Here is a 26,264-nt window from a genome sequence, read left to right as displayed (position 1 = left end):
AACATTTCTTAAGAATGACAGTGTATGTGCCTCTGGTAGCCTCTTCTAATCTATTATGGCCAATATTTTTAATGTTGGAATCATAACAAAATGGATTCCCTTTTTTACAGATAAAGAAATTAAGGTATAGTTAACTTGAGGTAGGACCAGGATTAACCCAAGTCTCCAGAGTCCTATACCAAAGTTTTTTCCACTTATTAATTTTATGTCTAAGCTAAAAATCAGCAGACCCTGGAAAAATACCAGAGCATCCTTGTAACATTTTAGAATATTTCAGCTGTTTTAAAGATTCTATTGCTTTTCCCCTGACTTTCAGCTTGTTCTGGCTCAAGGATGTGCCTTTAGAGTGGAGAAGACATTGTGTAGTTGGCCTCCAACTTATTTCTTGGTCATTATTTGAGCACTGCTTCAAATTCCCTCTCTAATTTTGTTATAATATTGCCCCAAGGAAATCCTACTAGCTCTTGGAAGTGACCTCTATTTTCCACACATCTGCCCATCATTTTCTCTGGAGCTACAAATCCTAATATTGCCTTTGATCCCCATCACAAGGAAGGGATGTCTCTAGAAAGGTCTGAGGGCAAAGATATTCTAGGAAGGCCCTTCTGTAGACCTATATTAATGCCACTAGAAGCACTGAGCACAGCAACCTGTTCTGAGAAAAGCCTGGTTATTATTACTTTTTTCCTACCTCTTTACTACATTAATGCTTATTTCTTGTTTTTGCCACTGCCCTATCTCTTCTTCAGTTCTAATTTAGTGCCTCTGATCTACTCTGGGCTTAGAAACCACAAGACCAAAGAAACAGAGCATAGTTTTTGAAATGGATTTTAGGGATCTCTGTGCCGAAACTTCATATTCTAGTTAAGGAAACCTAGGCTCAAGGAGATAACAGTCTCATTCACGATCATAGTAGCTTGTCAGTATCACTACTTGACCTGTACCAAGATCTTCTGAAATCAGGTTCAATGCTTTTTCCACTACACGCTGGGTAAGTATTGAGCTAGGTAACAAATAATAGGTGTACAGGAAAGGGAAAAGGAAAAGTTGGAGGAGGGAAACATCTAGAATGAGTGACAGACAAATGATACCATTTGAACTGACACTTGAAATATGTGTTGGTACTTTACAAATTAAATGTTAAATGCCAGATTAAAGAATGAGATAATGGTGAGGAAGATGAAATGCTGAGGATGATAGCCCAGGAATCAGTGTTTTTGTGGAACTGGTGAATGAAGTGGAGTGATCTGAATGGTGTGTACTGCCCACCAACTGTAACTGGCTTGGGACTGAAAGATGAATTTTGGGGGTGCATTAAGACTGAACTTCTTGCTGGTGTTTTGTTATAAACATATGTTTCATGTAGCTAGCTATTAAGATTTGCTGTACATTCCAGGTGCCAGACACTAGATGAAGTAGCATAAACACAGTGCTAGACCTCTAGCCTACCAAATGTCAAAAGTTATGAGCTTTGCCCAGACAGCCTGCAAAAGGGGGTATGAGTCAATTGCAGAGCTTAGATTAGAACTTAGGACCTCTAATGCAGAGTTTTGTCATATCTGCTTCCTTAAGCCATCTGTCTGTGATTCCTCTGAAGAGCTTATCTGTGATTAATGCTATGGTGTGTGTGTGTCACTGAGTACTTACAGTATCTCAGTCCCCAAGGTTTGTAAAAGACAAATGAAAAGGCCATTAACAGAACAGAGTACTCCAGCTCTCAGATCTCCGAGAGGTTCTCCATAAGTCATTGTAGCCCACTCCCTAAATCCATGTTGCTAGCAGACCCAGCGAGTCACATGGAAGCTCATTTCTAGTAGCTTAGTCTCTCTTCAAGATGAAAAGTGTACACAATAACAAACACTTATTCTCTAAAATTCCCAGTGATATGGAAGTAGGAAAACATAAAAGTCAGGACTTTGTTCTTTTAGTCAAAGTCCCAATCCTTAAAACCTCACTATTGTCAGGAAGACTGTTATTGGGAAGGATTGAAGAGTCCGTCACAGCCTGTAATGAGATAACGGGGTATGGTTGGCTTTTGTTCATATCATTCATCTTATGATCCTGTCTAATAGCACTGTGACAAAGTTTCATCACAAAACATATTTCAGAGTGCCAGTAAAAAATTCAGACCCAATCCAGAGGAAAGTGAATGTGGGATAGTGAGGTTGCTTAAAACCATGTCAAAAGAGGGGAGACACAAAGGAAGTCAGGATATTTAATCTGGAAAGGAACAAGAAGAGAAGACTTAGGTGTACCATGATCACTTTCCTTCAATCTTTGAACGTCTTTAACTCTCAAAAGAACAAGAAGCAGATTTTGTTGTGTGGATCCAAAGGGCACTACTAAGACCGATGTTTATGTGTGTGCTGGAGTGGAGAAGCTAGAGTTGGGGAAACTACTCTGGTTTCTGCTCAGAGGAGAAAATTCATAGCTTCTTGGGGATCTATTTTAATTCAAACTAGAAAATACAGTTTGTATGAGCAACATAGTCAATATAAACACAGTGATCACTTGCTGATTGGCGTATCTTTACTCTTTCAGATCAAAAGCAAGCTGGAATGACATTAGGAACTGGTTGATAAGTTCCCCACCAATGGGAGTCCCACTGAGGGCTAAGGGCATGTGTGTTTAGCTTCCAATACCACAGTAAATTTGCAAAAGGAAAAGATAATTCTATTCACCTTTGGTTTCAGAAGGTAATATTGGAAGGAAATTGGATCTCCAAAGTAAATAAAAAAGAACCAAGGAGCATTGGAAAATATTTGTTAAAAAAAGAAAAAGGAAAAAAAAACCTCATTTCCAAAATAAATCATTTTTCACATTTGAAAAATGAGAAGGCTGTGAACAAGGGCTAGACTATGAACTGTAGCCCTAACCAGTTTTAGTCTAATTCACTGGTCTTTTCATTTAATTAAATGAAATAGCAAACTTCTAATCATTCCTTCACACAGAGGAGCTAGAGTGGTGGGTGGATACTCTCTTCTTTGTCTGGGACTGAGGACCTTAGACTTCTGGGTGAGTTCTGTCCACTTGGCCTTATGGGTATCTCATATGGTCTTGCCTCTGGAATAGTATTAAGCAGCAGCAGCAGGTAACATATATTGAAAACTGGATTTATTCTAACTATTGGTCTCAATACTGTCTCCTTAAATCCTCAGAGCAATTCTGAGGTACGTGCTATCATTATCCCAATTTTCCAGATGAATAAACAGGCATAGAGAAGTTAAGTGACAAAAGGCGCACAAAGTGTAAATGGCAGAACCTAAATTCAAACTCAGTTAGTCATGCTTTCAATCACTGTACGTTACTTCTGCAGGGTACTTCTGTGTGTTGTCACATACCCTGCTCCAAGGCAGCTGGATTTCCTAGTCAAAAAATGGGATTTAGTCATTGGGGCTTTGTGGTCCCTGTGTGCAACACTGGGGGAATGTCAATATACACTACCAATGTAAAGAGATAGCTAGTGGGAAGCAGCCACATAGCACAGGGAGATGAGCTTGGTGCTTTGTGTCCACCTAGAGGGGTGGGATAGGGAGGGTGGGAGGGAGATGCAAGAGAGAGGAGATATGGGGATATATGTTTATGTATAGCTGATTTACTTTGTTATACAGCAGAAACTAATACACAATTGTAAAGCAGTTATACTCCAATAAAGATGTTAAAAATTTTTTTTGATGTGGACCATTTTCTTAAAGTCTTTATTGAATTTGTTACAATATTGCTTCTGTTTTATGTTTTGGGTTTTTTGGCTGCAAGGCTTGTGGGATCTTAGCTCCCCAACCAGGGAACGAACCCACACCCCCTGCATTGGAAGGTGAGGTCTTAACCACTGGATCCCCAGGGAAGTCCCAATGGGTGTCTTTTAAATGACAGTGAACAGTTGAGAGAGAGGAGGAATACCTTATTTGCATTAAACCTTGTTGGGTTGCACCCTCCAGACCTGCAAGCCCTGTACTTTCCCAGCCTCGAGACCAAAGAAAGAGCCTGGAGTCAGCGACAGAGACATCAATGGTTTCATGGATAAGGTGAATCTTCCTTGTCTGAACCAAGGTCCTGGAGTGACACCCCACCATGTGCAGCAGAGGTGGGCAGGATTTGGTGGCAGTCTTCACTCCCAGGTGGGATGGGGAGGGAGGTTACCAGTTACAGGAGTATTGACTTTAGGTCGGTGCTTATTGGTTACCAGGGAAACCAGTAGAGGGGTTCACCCCTCACTGCCCCTTTGATAAATCATCATAGTGGAGATAATTCTGATCTAAAGATTAGATCATTAGCTGGGGCCAGAGACAAGTACATAGGCATTTACTGATTAGGCCCTATGATTGAGGGAAGGTCAGTCATGTGAGTGGGTGTAGGTGAAGCAGGGACTGGTGGAGCAGGGGATGTACAGAGAGCAAAAGAACAGCCACATTGGGTGGCCTGATCATACAAACCTCCTACCTTCCTCAGGCAGCAGAGAAAACTTGCCTTTTACTACCATTGGGCACCTTTAGTCAGATGCTTTTTGCTTGGCCCTGCATTCAGAGTTCCTAGTTAGAGCAGAGAGAAAATTCAAATTTGTTTGATACCAAACCCTCATTGTACAAGAGAAAAGCCAAAAGAAGAAAAGTCTTAAGGCATTCAGCAAGTCGGACAGAGATCCAGAACGCAAGCCTTCCCATCCCAGTCAAAGACTCTTCCTTTTCTACCTACAGTGACTCCATTCTCCTCTTAGAGATAGAGCAGTCTCCTGACTTTATCACCACTATCTCTCTTCTTTTTCTCCTATAGTCTGGGTCCCCTGTTTTGTTTTTGTTTTTGTTTTGGCTGTGCCAAGTGGCATGTGGGATCTTAGTTATCCAACCAGAGATCGAACCCACATCCCCTGCAGTGGAAGAACAGAGTCGTAACCACTGGACTGCCAGGGAAGTCCCTGGGCCCCCTGTTTTGAATCTGCATAGGTATCTTACAGTTTTACAGTTAAATTGGTTTAGAAAGTTGTTCTGTATCTAACTATGTCCTGCCTGGAATATTGGATTCAAATGTAATTGTGGTCTCTCCCATTAATTAATTAATTTTGTTTTATGTACTTTGGGGTATGGCAATGTTTCCCCAGCCAATGAATCTGGTAGTGTATCTGAAGAGACAAGTGTTTAGGGGGCATGTTCTGCATTCTGAAGTGTTGTCTCTTGTCCTTGAAGCACAGAAATATCTCTGAGGGAAAACTGTGCTCTAGATGAGAGCCCAAATATTTAAAACACAACTCTAGCTTCAGAGACATGTTATTTGCTGATTAAGCTTGGAAGTAGATAGATTGTGTGTTTTGGTGAATTGACTACAGTGTCGATTATTATTAAATGATACTCATAGTCTCTTTTGAAAATGGAATGTTTGTGGATGTGTACAGTGGCCTTAAGTATACTTTGTGCCTGTGTAGGGGAATAATGTATTAAGAGCCTAAGAGATGGCTCTGGAAAATGTGAAGTCAATAAGACATAAAGTACATCTGGGCTAGGACCCAGGACTGGATGAATATAGTGGATATGCTATGAATGGAGTATGTGTGTCCATTACCTCTCCATGGGAAAAAAGAAATAGTGTAATGTATAGCACAGGGAATATAACCAATATTTTACAATAACTTTAAATGGAGCATAATCTATAAAAATGTCAAATCACAATATTGTACCCTTAAAACTAATATAATGTTTTAAATCAACTATACTTCAATTAAAAAGGAAATATAAAATTTAAAAATTAAAAAAATACTGCCATAGACTGCAGTAACCAGCCTCATTATAGTATACATATATCAAGTCCTATGTGGGCTTTATTGGTATTAGCTGCGTTACTTGTGTGCTCTACTGGGGTCAGGTGTGCTGGGCTGGAGTGGATCTTGTTTGAATTTAGTGTAATGATGAGGTGTTTGGTAGGCTGTAATTGACTTTGCTAAGCTGAGGTAGGCTACCCTGTACTCTGAGGTATGCTTGAGTGGGTGAGCTAGTCTGAGCTGCAATGGGGTAAACAGGGATGACAGAAGGAGGAAAAGAGAAACTTAGCAGTGCAATAACTTCACTTCTCTGAGTATCATTTTCCAACTTGGCAAATATATATGTGATGAGATTCATCCATTAATACCGAAAATGTTCAGTGAGCACCATCTCAATAACAGGCTCCTTTTCTATGTACTGAGGATACAGAGATAACAAAACAGGGACACTGCCCTTCAGGAGCTCTTGGGTTATGTGGCAAGGCAGATGAGTAAATACACAGTTGCAATAGAAAAAAATGCAAAGAGAGTGTATCAGGTGATATCAATCATCTCCAAATCTCAGTCACTTAACCCAACAAAAGTACTTCTCATTGATGCAAAGTCTATTGTGGATCCAGGCAACTCTCCAGTGCCGTTGTCCTCCAAGTGTTGGGTCATCATTCCAGGCTGTTTCAATCTTATAGTAGCTCCATATTAACATATGTTTCCATGGTGACCATGGCAGGTAGGGTCTTGCGTTGGACATTAATTGTTGCAGCCAGGGAGGGACACATATTACTTCCTCCTACAACCAAAACCAGTCACACATCCCTTCCGTACTTTAGGAGTACAATCATCCTACATTCCTGAAAGTGGAAAAGGGTTGGCTCTTGGAACATTTGTAACCTACCACAGGTAGGGATAATCCCAGTGTGAGAGCCCAGCAGGTGTGAATGTTAGAGATCTCGAAGGGCTCTCACTAAGCTTTGGAGTTTGGAGGTTCTGCCGCCATTCTCAATGTTACCTAAAGGGATGGATTTTGTTCCTGTGCCTAGCATATTCTCTGTGAAGAAATAGTACAAGTGAGAGTTTTTTAAGGGGTTTTCCTATGATTGTACCAAGTATCCTTTCTTAGAAGTAACAAGTTTGCTATCATTTGGAGTATTGCCCTGGACTCTCTCTGAGCTAAGGCAACAGTCTTTCATAACACTCTGCTTTTCTACTTTCTTTCAACCAGATGCAGTGACTGAAGTTAAGACTGACATCTACGTGACCAGTTTTGGCCCTGTGTCAGACACTGACATGGTAAGTATAGTTTCTGCAAAGGTAAAAGTGAAAGATGATGCAACAGATCAAAGAAAATAAATTGAGGTTTTCCTATGGCAGGGCCTTGGAGCTATATTCTAAGGAGAAGTCTTGTCTCATGAATGCCCTACCCTCATCATCCTACATTTAGCTAAATCCATCTTTTGCCCTGCTCTTCCCACCTATTCACATATCAAGCATATATCCCCCACCAGGAGTACCTTTCCCTTCTATAACATCTCTTTCAAAATTCAGCTTTTCTCAATTAAACTTTGTCTGACCTCACACTTCACATTTCAGTACCACACGCATATCAGCACATATAGGTCATGTGAGGAGTGCACATGGTGGGGACTCTCAGTCTAGCAACTGGTAGTGTCATTCAAGAAGTCCATCCCCCCCCAAAAAAGTAGAAGTCCATTCCTTGCAAACAAGCCCTATTCAATGGAGAAGTGGATAGACCATGGTGATGTAAAGTGTTTGGAGGAAGAGTCAAACCTACTAGAAACAGGTCCTTCTACAGATGTGAGGATGAAGAGAGCATCAGAACAGATTCAAGGAATAGGGTAGTGCACAGCAGAACTAGCAAGGGGATGACTCATGAGACATCTACAAGGACTTCCCCTTCTCCTACCATTCTCCCTTTCTGCCAAAGCAAGGCATGCAGTGGAGAGTTGAGGCAGGAGACCCTGTCCTAATGGGGCATCTGATCAATATCTACTTCAGATACCAAATATCGTCATTTGAAAAATTATCATGAAGGGACACAAAGAAGCTATTATCTGCTCAGTATGTCAGACAGTGATTAGATGCTCCAAAAAGGTTTGTTGAATGAGTGACTTTGTGTTTAAAATCTTAGAATCAGAAAAACTATGTTCAAAAATATGAAATATCCATGCTCACTACATAGATTTTTTTCTTTATCTTCAGTGGGACTACTACTTAGCAGGGGACAAAGCTTATTTAAATCTGTTGGGTAACTACAAGCAGTTGTGTAGTGTCATGATAGAGTTTTTTCCTATAGGTAATACAGAGTCATTGAGTGGGTTAGACTAGGGCAGTAAAAATATACATGTGTTGTTTTAGAATGATTGATCTGGCAGTCTGTACAGCATGAACTACAAGGGGGAGCAGACTGGAGGCTGAGAGTTGGTTTAGGTATGTTGATTTTACATGGCTTTTATTTCAATCAGGCAAGGTGTAGGAGTCAGTTGGAGAAACAAGCTAATTCTCAGGAGAGGAAGTCATGAGTGGTTGTGATGCCAGGCAGGGGGAAGGTAGAGTCCTGAACTTTGTCTTTTAAGTGTGGAATAAAGAAAGGGATACAGAGATATAGTAAATTCCCTGTGAACTCCTTAAAGGCAAGTACCAAGTACTCCATGGCTTCCCTGGCACTTCATAGAGTACTTGACACATAGGGAGAGCTCAGTGAGGGACATGTTTGATGTAAGACGGATGGAGGATGTGAGTCTCTCTTAGTGGCAACAGGAAAGCCTGTATGTCTAGATTGCCCCCTCTCAACCTGTTGACCATTAATGCCCACAGCTTCAGATCCAGGTATGAATTAAAACTGTTGACATTTGCTCATTCAACAAGTATTCCTTAGAGGCCCAACTCTGCATTAAGGGGCTCTAAGGAATCCATATTCAGAGAGCTCATAGTCCACTGGGGATAACCAAACTCACCAGGGAGGTGAAGCTCTCTTTGTATTGCTGGGAATTAGTGATTGATTAAGATTTTCATAAGAAAGCAACTGAAGCTACTCTTTGGACACACACACACCCACACACCCACACATACTCATTCACTCTCACTTATGAATGAACACCCATAAATATATTCAGACAAAATAAGAAAATATATACAGAATAAAACAAAACAGCCTACACACCATCCCAGGCACTCCATAGACACACATGTGCAAACAGATACCCAAATTCAGGGATACTACAGAAACATACACATAGCTCCTGCCAAAACCAGCTCATTTCCCTTCTCTTTTCCCACCCAAGCAGGCACACATGGATGTGCAGAGACTTTGGAGACATTTCAAACAATCCAGATGTTTTATCTCTTCTGAAGTTTCATCTTCCAGTTGCTTGTTTGTCTTCTCCCTCATGATTAAGCAGAAGCAGCAGAATGTCTCTTTCCTGACAGGGCAGGCTTTGGTCAAATAAATTTCAGGGTATTTTTAGCTGAACTTCCATTGTGTCACAAGGAAGAATAGTTATGATCACTCTGGCTGGGAAACAAATTTCTGGTTTTAATCAATGAATTTGGTAAAGTTGCAGGATACAAAAGTAATGCACAGAAATCTCTTGCATTCCTATACACTAATGATGAAAAATCTGAAACAGAAATTAAGGAAACACTCCCATTTACCATTGCAACAAAAAGAATAAAATACCTAAGAATAAACCTACCTAGGGAGACAAAAGACCTGTATGCAGAAAACTATAAGACAGTGATGAAAGATGATACCAACAGATGGAGAGATATACCATGTTCTTGGATTGGAAGAATCAATATTGTGAAAATGACTATACTACCCAAAGCAATCTACAGATTCAATGCAATCCCTTTCATATTACCAATGGCATTTTTTATGGAACTAGAACAAAAAATCTTAAAATTTGTATGGAGACACAAAAGACCCCGAATAGCCAAAGAAGTCTTGAGGGAAATAAAACAGAGCTAGAGGAATCAGACTCCCTGACTTCAGACTATACTACAAAGCTACAGTAATCAAGACAGTGTGGTACTGGCACAAAAACAGAAACATAGATCAATGGAACAAGATAGAAAGCCCAGAGATAAACCCACACACCTATGGTCAACTAATCTATGACAAAGGAGGCAGGGATATACAATGGAGAAAAGACAGTCTCTTCAGTAAGTGGTGCTGGGAAAACTGGACAGCTACATGTAAAAAATGAAATTAGAACAATCCCTAACACCATACACAAAAATAAACTCAAAATGGATTAGAGACTTAAATGTAAGACCAGACACTCTAAAACTCCTAGAGGAAAACATAGGAAGAACACTCTATGACATAAATCACAGCAAGATCTTTTTTGATCCACCTCCTAGAGTAATGGAAATAAAAACAAAAATAAACAAATAGGACCTAATGAAACTTAAAAGTTTTTGCACAGCAAAGGAAACCATAAATAAGACGAAAAGACAACCCTCAGAATGGGGGAAAATATTTGCAAATGAAGCAACTGACAAAGGATTAATCTCCAAAATATATAAACAGCTCCTGCAGCTCAATATTAAAGAAACAAACAGCCCAATCCAAAAATGGGCAGAAGACCTAAATAGACATTTCTCCTGAGAAGACATACAGATGGCCAAGAAGCACATGAAAAGCTGCTCAACATCACTAATTATTAGAGAAATGCAAATCAAAACTACAATGAGGTATCACCTCACACCAGTTAGAATGGGCATCGTCAGAAAATCTACAAACAACAAATGCTGGAGAGGGTGTGGGGAAAAGGGAACCCTCTTGCATTGTTGGTGGGAATGTAAAGTGATACAGCCACTATGGAGAACAGTATGGAGGTTCCTTAAAAAACTAAAAATAGAATTACCATATGATCCAGCAATCCCACTACTAGGCATATACCCAGAGAAAACCATAATTCAAAAAGACACATGCACCCCAGTGTTCATTGCAGCACTATTTACAATAGCCAGGTCATGGAAGCAACCTAAATGCCCGTCAACAGACGAATGGATAAAGAAGATGTGGTACATATATACAATGAAATGTTACTCAGCCATAAAAAGAACGAAATTGGGTCATTTGTTGAGACATGGATGGATCTAGAGACTGTCATACAGTGTGAAGTAAGTCAGAAAGAGAAAAACAAATATTGTGAATTAACACATATATGTGGAACCTAGAAAAATGGTACAGATGAACCAGTTTGCATGGCAGAAATTGAGACACAGATGTAGAGAACAAATGTATGGACACCAAGGGGGGAAAGCTGTGGGGGGTGGGGGTGGGGGTGTGATGAATGGGTGATTGGGATTGACATGTATACACTGATGTGTATAAAATTGATGACTAATAAGGACCTTCTGTATAAAAAAATAAATAAAATGAAATTCAAAAATTAAAAAAAAATCTGTTATTCATGGTTCTTGTATCTATGTTCATAGGTGTTCTCATATTAAACCACTTATCACCTGAACTGCTACTATTCTGGCTCAGGCCACCATTGTCTCTGGCATATCAAACTGTAATAAGCCCCTGATTTCCTTCTCTCTACTCTCAGTTCCCTACAATCTATTATCTACAGGCTGGCAGTGATTATATATATGATACACACACACACACACACACACACAACCCCCAAAGTAGAGAAAATGGTTTAATGGAACCTCATGTATCCATCACCCAGCTTCAAAAATTATCAACTTGCTTTGCCCAATTTTATTTAATCTATATTTCTACCCCTCACCCCAAATTTTCCCACATTTTCTTGCTTTTTCTTGATTAAACTTATTGTCAGTTTTCTATATTGTTTGTGTGTCAAAGCCACCCGTTTTGGATTTTGTGCATCATCTGTATTATTTTGTTGTTGTTGTTTTCTGTTTCACTGATTTTTCCTTTTGTGTAGATCATTTTTCTCTTTACTTTTCTTGGGAAATTCTGTGTTCCTGGTTTCTTGAGGCAGATTAGCTTATGGTTTTCCCTTTTTTAAAGACCATCTTTAAGACTTCTTTATGGCTATCAATTTCCTTCTAAGCAGCACTTGAGGAGTTGAATACAAGATTTCATTTATAAACATTTTCACTGTTGTTCAGTTCTAAGTATTTTCTAATATCCTTTATGGTTTCTTCTTTGTTTTCTTAAAAAAATTTAGCGGGTTTTCTAATTTTCAAATGTAAAACTTTATTATTAATTTCTAACTTAATGCCTCATATTGAAACAAGATGGTCTATAGGATATGAAATCTTTTTGTGTTTCTTGAGATTTGCTTTATGGCTTAACATATGATCATCTATTTTTGGTAAAAAAAAAATACTGTTTGTTTACTAAGTGTTAAGTCTATGTGTATTCCTTACTTTATGCTTGTCAAAAGGATTCTTCACTTATTTTATCATACAAGTTATTGGTTCGATTGGTCTTTCATTTACTGAGAATCTATGGGTTTGTCATTTTCTCCTTGTAATTCAATTTTTGCCTTACATATTTTGAGTCCATGTTATCCATACATAAAAATTAAGAATTTTTTTCACTTGATATACTCCATTTTTTAGTGTAATATTTCATCCTGAACAAAAGTGTTAGTCTTATAGTCCCTGCTGTCTGTATTTTATAGTTCTATGACTTTATTTTGCTGTCTGTATTTTATAGTTCTATGACTTTATTTTGATTAGGATTTATCCATACATATGTTTCCATCGCTTCATTTTCAACTTGTGTTTTCATGTGCCCTTAAGGTGTGACTCTTGTATACACATAACATACAGTTACATTGTTTATTTATCATTAGATTATATTGTTTTTTTCTACTATCTTATTTTATATATCCTTTTCCCCCATGTTTTTATATGCTTTATTTTTTCTTGCCTTCTATGGGATTGAGGCATTTTCTATATTCCCCTTGGTTTTTTCTCTACTCTTTTGTAAGTTTTGCATTTTATTTCTAGTATATTCTTAATGGTTACCTTAAATGTTGATATATATACTTGATGTTAAATTTAATATCTCCACTCTCCTCCCAAATAGTACAAGAATATATTAATCCATGTATCCCTACTCCCTCCTTCCATGTGGCTTACTGTAGTTATTTATTCCACTTTGTTTTTATAGTCCTTAACATCATTTGTAGAGAGCCATTATTTGTTTAATTTACCCATAAGTTTGTCAACACTTGTGCTCACCATTCCTTCTTGAATCTTCCTGCTGGTTTCATTTTCAACTATATGAAAAACTTCTTTTAGTAGTTCCTTTCCTGAGGATTCATTCAATCATTTTTTAATTCAAAAATATTTATAAACCAGCTACTATTGGTCAGGTAGGATTTTAGGTGCTAGGAATATAGCAGTGAACTGAAGAAAATCTCTGCTCTCATGCAGCATCCAGGCTAGTGGAATGAAAGGAAGAGTAAGCAAATAAAAATACATTTTGTCAGAGCTATCTGACAAAATAATGCATGAAGAAAAATAATGCATGGTAAGGGGAAGAGGGATTACTATTTATGATAGGGTGGTCAAAGAATGCTTTTCTGATATGGAGACTTCTGAATGAGGCCTGAATACTGTACATGCCCCAGCCATGGGAAAATATTATCTTATTTATCTAAACTCATCTTTATTTTGAAACCACTCTCAAATGATAATCTAGTTGGCTATAGAATTCTTTTGGCTTCTATTGTTTTTTTCAAGAAGTCTGCTATCAAACTGCTGTTTCTTTGTAGATAATATGTCTTTTCTATTTTGTTGTTTTTAAGATCTCCTCTTTGGTATTTTTCAAATCCACTATGGTTGGCTTGGATATATTTTTTTATACTGAGCTTGCAAGTGATTAAGGTTCTTGAAGCTAAGGATGCTTATATTCAACAATTCTGAGAAACTGTCATCCATTAGTACTTTATTATTTTCCCCCCATTTTCTCTATTCTCCCACTTTAGAACTTTGTTAGAAATATACACTGAACAAGTTTTCTTCACATGTATTTTCCAGTTCACTAATCTCTCTTTAATAATATCTAATCTTCTGTGTAACATATCCATTGAGTTTTTATTTTCAGTGACTATTTTTCTTTCACAGAATATCTAATTCAAATAGACCTTTTTAAAATCTGTTTTTTCTTGCTTTTACCCCATAATGTTTGGATCTATTCTCATGTTCTCAATCTCCTTTGATACTTTTATCATTTTAATTATAGTTCCATTATAATATCTATTTGATTATTCTGTTATGTGAGGTTCTTGGAAGGGGTATAATTCAGCTACATGTTGTATCAGCTGACTCTTGCTTATTACCATTTCCTTAGGTGTTTCGTTGTTGTGGATTGTGAACTTCTTTTCAGAAAGCATTTATTTATGGCCATGTCTCTTTAGAGTGTTTGCTTTTGTAAGTCAATATAGAGGTATCCCCATCCTGAGACCTATTTTTATGTTAATTTCTTAGCTTTTAAGCCCCAAACCAAGTGTACATTTAAATATTGATCTCATATAAGATTAGGCTTGAAGTTGCTAAATCTCAGTAGAAATGCTTCCCCTAAACTCCTGTCCATTTCAGAATTCATGCTTGGATAGACAAGTTTCCTTTCTGAATTTTCATGTTGTGGACTGGTTTTATCTAGTTTCTTTTATGTAATTCACCCTTCTCCTGAGGTTGGAGCCCTTCAGGGTCTTGCTTTTATGTGGGAGTCTAATTCCAGCTTTAAACCTGGCATAGTCCTGGCTTACACATGTTGTCCTGATATATAACTGTTGATAAAGCCTCCTCTCTCAAAAGTGTTCCAGTTTAGACAATAAATTATATAATCTTCTAATCCTTAGGCAGGGGTATTCTTGGTGTGCTGGAGGAGAAGAAAAGCCAGACTGGCTAATTTGTAGAGCTACAGGTGGTTGGAGAAGAGCTTAGAGAAGAAGACAAGGGTCAGTTTATGAAGTACTTTCTAAGTAAGAGAAAGGTATTAGAATTTATTCCAGGTATAACTGGAAACTATTAAGGAATTTTAAGCCAAAGGACTTTAAGTAGCTTCTGGCTGCTTCTTTGTTTTACCTGACTACCTAGATGTGTCCCCCATGCCTTGTGTAGTTTAGTCGTCAGTCAAAGCAGAGTTTCTACTCAGATTTTGGGACTTCCCTCTCAGTGGTTTTGTGTTTCTCCAAGGCTTCCCCCTGCATTTTCAGCTCTTTGGCCAGCTTTGAGCTCTGTCTTCTGAGGTATTAAGCCAATAATTTTTCTGATTTCTGCCTAACTCACAAACATCACCCACCACAGTTTTGTCATCTATCATTTAGTGGAAGACTCCCCTATTGTTTCTGCCTGCATTTTTTTCCATAGCCTCAGAGTTTTCACTATGTATGTAGTGGTCAGCCAGGTTTTGGGGCGAAGTATATACTCAGATTTGGGGTCCTATCCCCTCTGTGACTCTCTTGCTTCCAAGACTCCCACTCCTAAATTTCCATATTATTGGCCACTTTGAGCCATTAAGGCTGTGGTATCTGCCACAGAAATTCTAGGTTTGGGAGAGGACCTTTAGAAAAGAAAAGCCACAAACACAATTTTAACCTGTTGCTGCTGCCATCTTTTTTCTTTGTTTTAAAAAACCATCTCTCTTTTATTGAAAACACAGCAAGATGAAAGAATAAAATGGATTTGAATACATCCCTTCCACACAGATTTTTTGTGGGCATGGTACTAAGGATACAGTAGTGAATAAGACGCAGTCCCTGCCCTCAAACGTGCTAAAGTTTAGACATGAAACATGTCAGTTCTTCCCCCTCTTCTCTACACTCCTACCCTCTCCTGAAGGAAACCTAGGGCTGTCATCAAATCTCTGGTTGGCTTTTTCCAAAAGCTCCAATATCCCAAGGTTTCAGATGGGTGGGGCTGAGACTCTTTAGGAGCTAAAGTGAATTCAAGAGATTGCCTAAAAGTGAAAGTTCCTCTAGTCTCAGCATTCTCAGGTTTTTGTACTATAAATCATTATCCTACCTATTTATTATCTAGCTCCCAAGCTGTTAGCATATATAGTGCCTTTTTGCAGATAAGGAAATGTATCCCCTCTAGACAAATTACATAAATTTGGCTCCTCTGTGGACCAATTAGGGAAAGGCTCCCTTCCTACAGGCTTCAGCCCTTCATCAGGGTATGCAGTGCCTTGAGCACATGTGCTGCCATCTTTCAAGACTAAACTTTCTTCAAGTTTTTGTCTGCTTTCAATCATTCCCCATTGGTTTCAAATAGTCTGTATATCTATCTAGCTATATGTCCATAATTTTTAGTTCAAACTTTATAATTAATAGCTATAGGAATGTATATCCAAATGATTTAGTCTGCTGTTACCAAAACCTGGAACATTTATTGTAACTTTAATTTATGTTTAGATGAACAGCAATTTTGAAAATGTTCTTCATGTTTATTAGCAATTTTTATCCATTTCATGAATTTTCTGTTCATGTCATTTACCCATTTTTCTATTTGTGTGTTTGTTTTTATCTTATCTGTAAGAGTTCCTTATTTATTGAAGACAATAAGATATTAACTCATTAGACATATTGTTAGAGAATCAAATGAATGTGTTTTAAAATTTAAGGTTTTAGTTTTATGGTAATTGTTATATTGGCCTTTGATGTTCATATGGGATCATTTAGTAGAAGAGATAAGGTAAGGAGTTTGCCCTTATTAGAGATGCCACTGCATAGAGAAGGGAGCTCTTTCCTTTTCATAAGGCAAAGTCTTGTGTTCAGCTTGCATGATGTGCAGGGCAGTGTTGGCAGTGATCTTCCTAAGCAAAATCTTGTCAAACATATTATCTATGTACTTACTGATCACCAAGACATTTTTTCTCAATCATAATCATTTGCCCTACTTACTAGTAACTACTGTTAATAGACTGCTGCTTCTCTGCAGCAGAGGAAATACTGCAAAGTAATTAATATTTGCTAAGGGCACTGTGGGTCACTACCAGAACTCAACTGAAACATTGTTCTCTCTCTTTTTGTCCTTAGGAGTACACCATTGATGTATTTTTTCGACAGACATGGCATGATGAAAGACTGAAATTTGATGGACCCATGAAGATCCTTCCACTGAATAATCTCCTGGCTAGTAAGATCTGGACCCCTGACACCTTCTTCCACAATGGCAAGAAATCAGTGGCCCATAACATGACCACACCTAACAAGCTGCTCAGACTGGTGGACAATGGAACCCTCCTCTACACCATGAGGTCAGAGAGTGGTGCAGCTCATCTAAAGTATACTGGGGTAGGACCAGGATTGAAATCAGCATGTTTTAAGCTATCCATTGAAAATTCTGTCAAGGTTACAGATTAGAAATGCACATATAGGCATATACTTCCTAACACATTTGCAGGTATGCACACTTGCAGACGTATATATTATAGACACAAGTATAGAGAGTTGGCCAACAGGCACATGAAAAGCTGCTCATCATCACTAATTATTAGAGAAATGCAAATCAAAACCACATGAGGTATTACCTCACACTGATAAGAATGGCTATCATTAAAAAGTCTACAAATAATAAGTTCTGGAGAGGGTGTGGAGAAAAGGGAACCCTCCTACACTGTTGGTGGGAATGTAAATTGGTACAGCCACTATGAGAACAGTATGGAGGTTCCTTAAAAAACTGAAAATAGAGCTAACATATAATACATCAATCTCACTCCTGGGCATATACCCAGAAAAAACAAAAACTCTAATTTGAAAAGATAATGTGCACACCAATGTTCATAGCAGCACTATTTATAATAGCCAAGACATGGAAACAATACAAGTACCCATCAATAGATGATTGCTTTAAGAAGATGTGATACACACACACACACACACACACACACACACAATGGAATATTACCACACACACAATGGAATATTACTCAGCCATAAAAAGGAATGAAATATTGCCATTTGCAGCAGCATGGATGGACCTAGAAAATATCATACTAAGTGAAATAAGTCAGGCAGAGAAAGACAAATATTATATGCTATCACTTATACATGGAATCTAAAAAATAATACAAATGAATCTCTATACAAAACAGAAATAGACTCACAGACTTAGAAAACAAACTTATGTTTACCAAAAGGGGAAAGGGAAAGGGAGGGGGGAGGGATAAATTAGAAGTGTGGGGTTAACATATACACACTACTATATATAAAATAGATAAACAACAAGGACGTACTGTTATAGCACAAGAAACTATATTCAATATCTTATAATAACCTATAATAGATAATAATCTGAAATATTTATATGTATATAGGTGTATGTGTGTATATATATATATATGTATATATATATATATATAAATGGAATCACTTTGCTATATACCTGAAACTAACACAATATTGCAAATCAACTATATTTCAATAAAAAATAGAGTTGGCCATGAGAACATTTTCAGACACACAGAGATGTACATTCACAATGTATAAATGTTTATGCATACTCAGAGACATGTGTAGACCAATACACAGGTATATACATAGTCAAGGGCATTTAAATACACAGAATTACGGCCATATACACAGGCATGAACACTGTGACAGTCAGAATAGCCTAGGTTTAACTGCAGCAACAAACTATCCATATGATGCAGAATTGTGAGAATCAAGTGAGATAATGAAACGTACAATGTTACATATATAAATACAAAATTATAGCAACATATATTTTATGCCACATTGTGTGGAAATGCTGAGGAGTTTCATATAAGTGCATTTCCACACAACTTAAGAATATAACTTTTAATATATATATGAATATATATTATATATAATGTATTTCATACTTTTCTGCTCCCAAAGCATAAAACCATCACAGTTTTATGTTTTTCATGACTCATTATCATTAGAGATTTTAGATATGTAAATTTTGCTTTTAAAAGAATAATTTTGAACACATTTCCAGTTCAGTAAGATTCTTTGCCCCAACATTAAAAACTTTCTTGGTTCTTGCTGTCAGTTGTCACTTCCTGAAGCTTCATTAATGAGTGATCTTTTGGTGCAGGTTCTGTGCATTTGTTATTATACACAATGAAACTCAAATAATGCATACCTGGTAAATATGTGATGAATACATGAAGTGTGCTTGCCTGTATGCTAGTCCTTCATTACTTTAAATTTACCATTTATTGATGTGCTTCTGAAAGAATTTGGGAGACAAGAAGATGGCCAAGGAAAAATGGATAGCAAGTCAATTGTTAGAAGTTGAATTAAAGAGGAGGAGCTGAGAGAGTAGAGGAAAGAATGATGGAGAAAAAGGAAGTGGATAGAACTGGGAAGAATAATGTGGAGAAGAGATCAATAAAATTAACATATATATTTATTTTATTGGTCTATTCCCAGAACTTTTATACACGCACACACAGATGAATTGATCAAGGAGAAATGGGTAGAGGAAAGAGAGACTATGAGAGGAGAGAAAAAGAATAGAAAATTTGAGAAGATAAGGCAGAAGATGAAATAAAAGTAAAAGGCTAGATATTAGAATATCCTAAAAGAAAAAGGAGAAATTGGAGTAAAGTATGCAGTAAATGGGACGAAAGAAAAGAAGACATATAGAAGTAGGGAAAGGGACACTGGAGGGAGAGAAATTATAGATGGAAGAAAGATTAGTATTTTTCATCCATTCATTTATTCATTCACCAAACATGTTTTGAATTCCTAATACATACATGGCCCTGGACTAGGTTCTGGCTATGCAAACATTAAGAAGATATGGTCTTTGTCCTTAAGACAGTCACAATATAATACGGGGAAAAGGCTAATAGATAACCACAAAAAATTAACTGAAATGATAAAGTTATGAGTAATTATGAAAGAATAGAAAAGGGTCATCTAACTCATTCTTCTGGATCAAGTTGAGCAAAGAGTCCCTGGATGAGGCAACACCTAAGTTCCTGATTATTAGTATTGGCATTAATTTTTGCTTTATTAGATAAGTAGAATGTGGTCAAGAAAATTGTATGTGGAAAGTGGAGGGAAGAGAGGAAGGACATTCCGGGTAGAGAAAACCAACTGAGCAGTTGCAGGAAATTGAATGGTATATTATAAGCAAGATAAGGAAGTGGTCAATTTTTTTAATGTTATATATGGCATCCTAGTTACTGTGTAAAGAATGCATTTGTAGGGAACAAGACTGGAAATAGGAAAGCTGGTTAGGAGACAGATTAAATAGTCTAGATGAGGAGTGGTGAAGTTCTAATTCAGAGCAGTGGATTAAGATGGAGATGGGGAGATACACTGAGGAAATAGACAATGAAAACAACCAATGTCAGAATGAGAGCAAAGAGGAAGAATTAAGGTAGAAGGCACCCAAGTAAAATGGGTGACTGATGGTATTACGAACTGGGGTAGATCATATGAGATTTAGGAAAAATTTAGATAGAATAAATCTGTGAGGTTAATTTTGGACAAGATAAGTTTAAGAAGATTGTAGATTATCCAGGGACAGAAGTCTAACAGTAGTTGGATATTCAAGTCATAAGGTCAGGAGAGAGACACAAGCAAGAGATGTAAAGTTTGGTATTGTCAGTATGGTGGGACAACCATGTGAATGCATATGATCACTTCAGGAAAGTATGTAGAGTGAGAGGAAAATCATGCCAAGCATCCAGTCATGTAGCATCACTATCATTAAAGCAGAAGGGAAGAAAGAGGAACCTATGATGGAGACCGAAAAGGAAAAGAAAGGAAGGTGTTAATAGAACCACTAGTGTGTAGTATCTTGAAAGCTAAGTGTGGTAGTCAATACTGCTACTTCCAATATTTCCAGTTCACTTCCCTCTGGGTATATGTTAGTATTTCACTTCCATAGAGCCTTAGACAAATGAATTGCTTTGGCTAACCAAATGTGAGTGGAAATAACATGTGTGATTTCTGAGGGAGGATTGGAAATTTTATTTATTTATTGCTTTTTTAACATGTACATTTCTTTATTTTCATCTCTGTGCAAAAATTTTGCAGTTAGTGGAATCTATTATAACTGCTTCCATATCAGTACCTTCTGGAAACACAGTGATCACTCAGGAACCAGAATATTGTTCTTTTTAATTCATAAAATTAAGTATCATTTTACTCAGGATGAATTTGCAGCACTGGTCATAAAGTTCATTTATCTTTTTTTAAAAAGTATAGTTGATTTACAATGTTGTGTTAGTTTCAGGTATACAGCAAAGTGATTCAGTTATATATATTTTTTCAGATTCTTTGACATTATAGGTTATTACAGGATATTGAATATAGTCTCCTGTGCTCTACAGTGGGTCTTGTTGTTTATCTATTTTGTATATAGTAGTATGTATCTGTTAAGGATTAGAAACTCTTAAGAGCCAGTACATGATTTTCCATGTTCCTCTCCCCTGGCCACAGTGAGTAGCATTATGCCAGGTGGCCTTGGCTCTATCATTCTGTGTCCCTTATTAAAGATAACATAGAAAAGAACATCCCTCCCACAACCTGAGATAGACAAATAGTGTGAATGAGAAAGAAACCTTTGTGGTTTTAGGACACTGATATTTTAGGATTGTTACTGAATATTGATTGAACACATTTTGGCTAATATATTGAAAGGTAAAGGGTTTCAAAAAGATGAGAGTGATCAATAATACAATAATAGCATAATAAGTACAATAGTTGCCATCAATATAGTACTTACAATGTGCCATGCATTTTTATAATCATTCTACTTTTATGATCTTCATAACAAGTCTATGAGATAGATACAATTACAGGTGAGGAATCTGAGACACAGAGTGAGTAACATTTTCTAAGATCACCTAGGTAGTAAATGGTCAAGCATTCATACTCTGGCAGCTTGCCTGCAATTTTATGCTCTTTACTATTACTTATACATCTTTACAATATTGTTGGCTATTACAAAGATATCTACTAATATAGAGAATTGAAAGTATGTATTAGGTTTGGTAACATGGAAAACACTGGTGTTCTTCACGTACACTCTTTCAATGGAGTGACTAGTGCAATGAGGAGTTTTTATGAGTTGGCATAGAGGTAGTGGAGATAGTGAACATAGAAAATACTTTCTGGGAACTTGCTTGAAAATGAAAGGGATGGGTATATAATAGATATATTCAGGGGTAAAGGAAATAGTTATTTGTTTTGAATGGAGAGACTGGCACATATTTGTGAGATAGCTGGAAGGGGCTAGTAGAAAGGTAAAGGTTGAAGATACAGTAGAAATAGGGTTTTTCTGACATCAGGTTCCCAGAGAAAACTGTCAGGAGATGGTATCCAAACTACAGGGAAAGTTTTACTTGTAAAGGAAGAGGGATACCTGTTCTGACACTGCATGGAAGGACATGAAATTAGACATAAATGTTGAAAAGGAGGTGGGGAGGATAGGGCAGAGTAGAAGTCTGAATGGTTATAATGTATGAAGGAGAATTTGAAGAGACTAGAGCATAAGTGGAGGAATAGGTAGAATAGAGATATACTTGTAATAAAGTGCATAAAGAGAAGAGTTTGAAGAGGAGATGACAGTGTACACAACTGTGGAAAGAATGGAGTGGAGTAGATATAAACAGAAGAGAGGATGTATGGAATGAGGTGGTTGGAGGGAAGTGTGATGAGCAGAAAAGGAACACATAGAGACTGAGAATAATAGAGGGAAAGAAACAGAGTGAATGAGGAGAACAGGATAGTGGAGAAACTGAATAATAAAAGGAAAAGAGAATAGAGGATAGGTTTAAGTTTTGGAGGAGGAATAGAAAAGAGAGAAGAAAGGAGATGGGAGGATGGGAATGTTGAAATATGAAGAAGAGAGGATGCAGACTGAGGAGGGCAGAAGATTAGTCACCTGAAAATAGAGTTGGATGAATGGGAAGATGACCATTAGGTCCTTCATTCTAGTCTGAATTGGACAAGAAAGTGGAGTTCGATAAGATAGAAGTCTATGCAGAATGCCCTTGTGCTTATTCTGAAGGACAGAACAGAGGAGGTACAGAAGTTCAGGAGCATGATGAAGCTATTGGTTCCCTTACACAGTAAATGCTTCACTGTTGACCCAGGAAGGTGGATCCAGAGGGAAACCTAGGTTCAAAACTTAAAATAAGAGCTTGACTCTATTTATCACCCCATAATTTATTTGTCTAGTGACCTTTTGCAAGACACAAATTATCTGCTTTCTCATTTTGATAATAATGTGGCTGCTGCCTGTCTTGTAGACACATGAAAAGCACAAATTGGATAAGGTCTGAAGAATACTTAGAATTTTTCAGGAAATGTCATTCTACAGCATTCCTCTCATTATTTTGACCCTTAGAGGTAGTATCTGGGGGCTTCCCTGATGGCGCAGTGGTTGAGAGTCCGCCTGCCGATGCAGGGGACACAGGTTCGTGCCCCGGTCCGGGAGGATCCCACATGCCACAGAGCGGCTAGGCCCGTGAGCCATGGCCGCTGAGCCTGTGCGTCTGGAGCCTGTGCTCTGCAACGGGAGAGGCCACGGCAGTGAGAGGCCCGCGTACCGCAAAAAAAAAAAAAAAAAAAAAAAAAAGAAAAAGAAATAGTATCTGAATTCCATAGGAAAATTAAAGAAGGACAACTTTTTAGAAAAATATGACCAAGCATTGCATGGCTGTATAACTAGGACACTTTAGAATCAAGCCTTCCCTTGCTTCATCTTGTGACCTCAAGACAACCGTAAAAATGCAGGCCAAAGCTCATTACCTGCTGTTTGCTTCAGCAGCACACATAGTAAAATTGAAACAATACAGAAAAGATGAACAGAGTCCAGGTCAAGATGATATACACATTTATGAGGTATTTTCCATTTTTTCAGACATGGATATAGGGAACTTTATTTCTATTAATGACATCTTATTTATTAATGAAGATATGGGGAAATACGTTCATTGTTGTGTTCTTTATACTTATTATATATAAATGTTGCATAATATATAATACAATAAAAAATGTTCCAGTGAGTATTTGAATAGGAGGGAAAAGTACTTTTTGAATTTAGCTAGATTTTATCTCATTCACTTGAATCATTCATTCAACATATTTATGAGTGCTATTGTGTTTAAGGCTTTGGGATATATGCTGAACTACAGAGATAAATAAGACACAGCTCATGCTCTTAGTGACTTTACTGTCTAGTAGTTAAAGAAAACATATGCACAGATAGCTGCACAATAATATAAAAGTCCTTAAATAGAGGCAGGTACAAAATATGATGGAATTACAGGGTAAAAAGCATCTAAAATCATGTGGAGACTTAAGCAGTAGGTGTATTTAGGTTAAAGCAGTTGAATTGTGTTAAATGTTGCTTACACCACATTACATTGAACACTGTTTGGTTGCATTGTTGAAAGACATGCTTTTTTGTGAAACTTAATATAGGAGCTGTGTCTACAATTAAAAGTGAAACATTTGGAAAAAAAATCATGTGGAGACACCAAGGAAAGTTGTGAAAAGGAGATAATACTTATCCTGTATCTTGAATTTTAAAGGAAATATAGGTAACTATTAAACAGATGAGGGACAGGGTGAGGTATAGGAGGGTATTCCAGGGAGGGAAAATAGCATACACAAATGCAGGTATTTATGAGTTGACAACATGCATCAGAAAATTCATGTCTGTTGTTAGAACTTTTATTTGTTAATTATTCCAAAAATATTTCTTGAGGGCTTAATCAGACCCAAAGAGTATTCTGGGCACTAGGGATAAAGTGGTGGGCAAAAATAGATGTGGGTTCTGCTCTCATATAACTACATTCTATTGGGGAAAACAGTTAAACCATGATGAAAATGTAGAATATGTGCTATGATGAGGGAAGCACAGAGTGAAATATGCTCTATGAGCATCTAGCAGGGACAATGAAGTGAGTCTATGGGGAATATCTACAATGAATTCCAGAGGAAATAACTTTTAAACTGCAACTTAAAAGATGTGTAGAAGTAAATTATAATAAAAGATAGGGAAGAAATGTTCCAGAGAGAGAGAGTACAGCAGATATGAAGGCCAGAAGAATGAGCAGGGGAGGTAGTGATGATACAGTAAAGAAACTTAAAAAAAGTTCATTGTGACTGAACTGTCACTTAATGCAATTTTGTGTGCCCAACACACAGTGAGGCCAAACAAACCAAACCATTGGAATTTTGTGCAGATAAAGGTTTACTGCAGGACCAAGCAAGAAGAATGGGTGGCTCATGCTCAAAAAACCCAAGTCTCCCCATTCTGATGGTTTTGGGGGAGAAGTTTTTAATAGGCAAAATTTGGGGTGATAGTTGTGGGATGTGTGACTTTTTTCTAATTAGTTGGTGGTAAGGTAACAGGGCAGTGGCTGATGGCTTGGTGTCTGGCAACATTCCTTATTTATTGGAATGACAGGCAACATTCTTTGTCTACACTTGGAGTAAATGTGATAAGCCATGTGAATTGCTTGACATATGTCCTGCCACATGCCCACTGTGTGGAGGTTTTTGTGTTAATATCCCCATTTTTATAATTACTAAACTGAAGTTTCAATAGAACAACAGTCACACCATTAATAACTGGCAGAGCTGGTACAGAATCTCAAGTCACTCTTATGTTAAAGCAAACTGTTTTTCCCTACTACATCCCACTACTTCCTCTAAGAAGGGAATGTAGGGGATATCAGTTTTAAGCATAATGAGTTTGAGGTGGACATGACAAGCTGCAGCTGGAAATGCAGGTCTGTCACCCAGAACTTTGACACAATGGGATTTTATAAAATTAAATACATTGCACAAAGTGTCCTCTATATATTAGGCCACAGACTAATAGTGTCCTATGTTTAGGTACAAATTAAACAAAATAAGCACTCATTTCTCCATGTTTGCATCATCAAGAAGAAAATGGTATTTTTTGACCAATTAAGAGAGACTTATTATCATATTCAGACCTGCATGCCTTCCTTTATCCTTTGTCTGATTGGGTCAGTTTTGCTCCTGTACTTGGGATGTTCCAAAGACAAATTATTTGAAAGATAAATTGTGCATGATACCTGAACTTTCCCCACCAACACACATGGAAATGTTAATAATAAAGCTCCTCTCCTCCTGCTTTAGATGTAAATAGCTTGCATTTGAGTCTTCATTACAGAGACTTCCTCTGAAATGGCCAGGAACCAGGGAAGGCATTTGGGTCACATTGTTAGTTGTATAGGACTTAATGTAATCAAATCAACCAAGCATTGATAGCTTTGTTTCACACAGTCCTTTTTTGTAATGGCTTTTGCTCTAGGGGATTCCATCTGTAGTTCCTTATTCATTAAGCTAGAAACTGACTCACATAACCACACTTAGTGTGTTTCACTCTGATGAACAGAAGAGCATAGAAGAGATAGAGTGGCTCACTTTGGACCCTGAGAAAGCTTACAATGAGGTGAGAAGCAAGTAATATTACAAGTCCCAGTTAACCACAAATTATGCTGTGGACTCTGTGTGGTGATATCAACCCCTACCCTCCAAGAATTCACATCTTAGCAGGAAAGATAGGACACATAATTTAC

At 37.5% G+C, this 26,264-nt stretch overlaps 1 protein-coding gene across 1 annotated transcript in view; it reads left to right on the top strand.

Moving 5' to 3' along the window:
- GABRA3 (gamma-aminobutyric acid type A receptor subunit alpha3) overlaps window positions 1-26,264 on the top strand; it is a gene marked incomplete at both ends in the record, with an annotated part of 150,684 nt that overhangs the window by 58,472 nt on the left and 65,948 nt on the right. The window contains 2 exons of the mRNA XM_082681362.1: window positions 6,969-7,036; window positions 16,750-16,970. Coding sequence (XP_082537488.1) covers window positions 6,969-7,036; window positions 16,750-16,970 — 289 coding nt within the window. The remainder of the gene's footprint in view (window positions 1-6,968; window positions 7,037-16,749; window positions 16,971-26,264) is intronic.

The sequence above is a fragment of the Grampus griseus genome (assembly GCF_964374135.1).
Source record: "Grampus griseus genome assembly, chromosome: X".
Taxonomy (NCBI): domain Eukaryota; kingdom Metazoa; phylum Chordata; class Mammalia; order Artiodactyla; family Delphinidae; genus Grampus; species Grampus griseus.
Note: the sequence above shows the minus strand (reverse complement) of the source record. Positions and strands in the feature narration are given on the sequence as shown.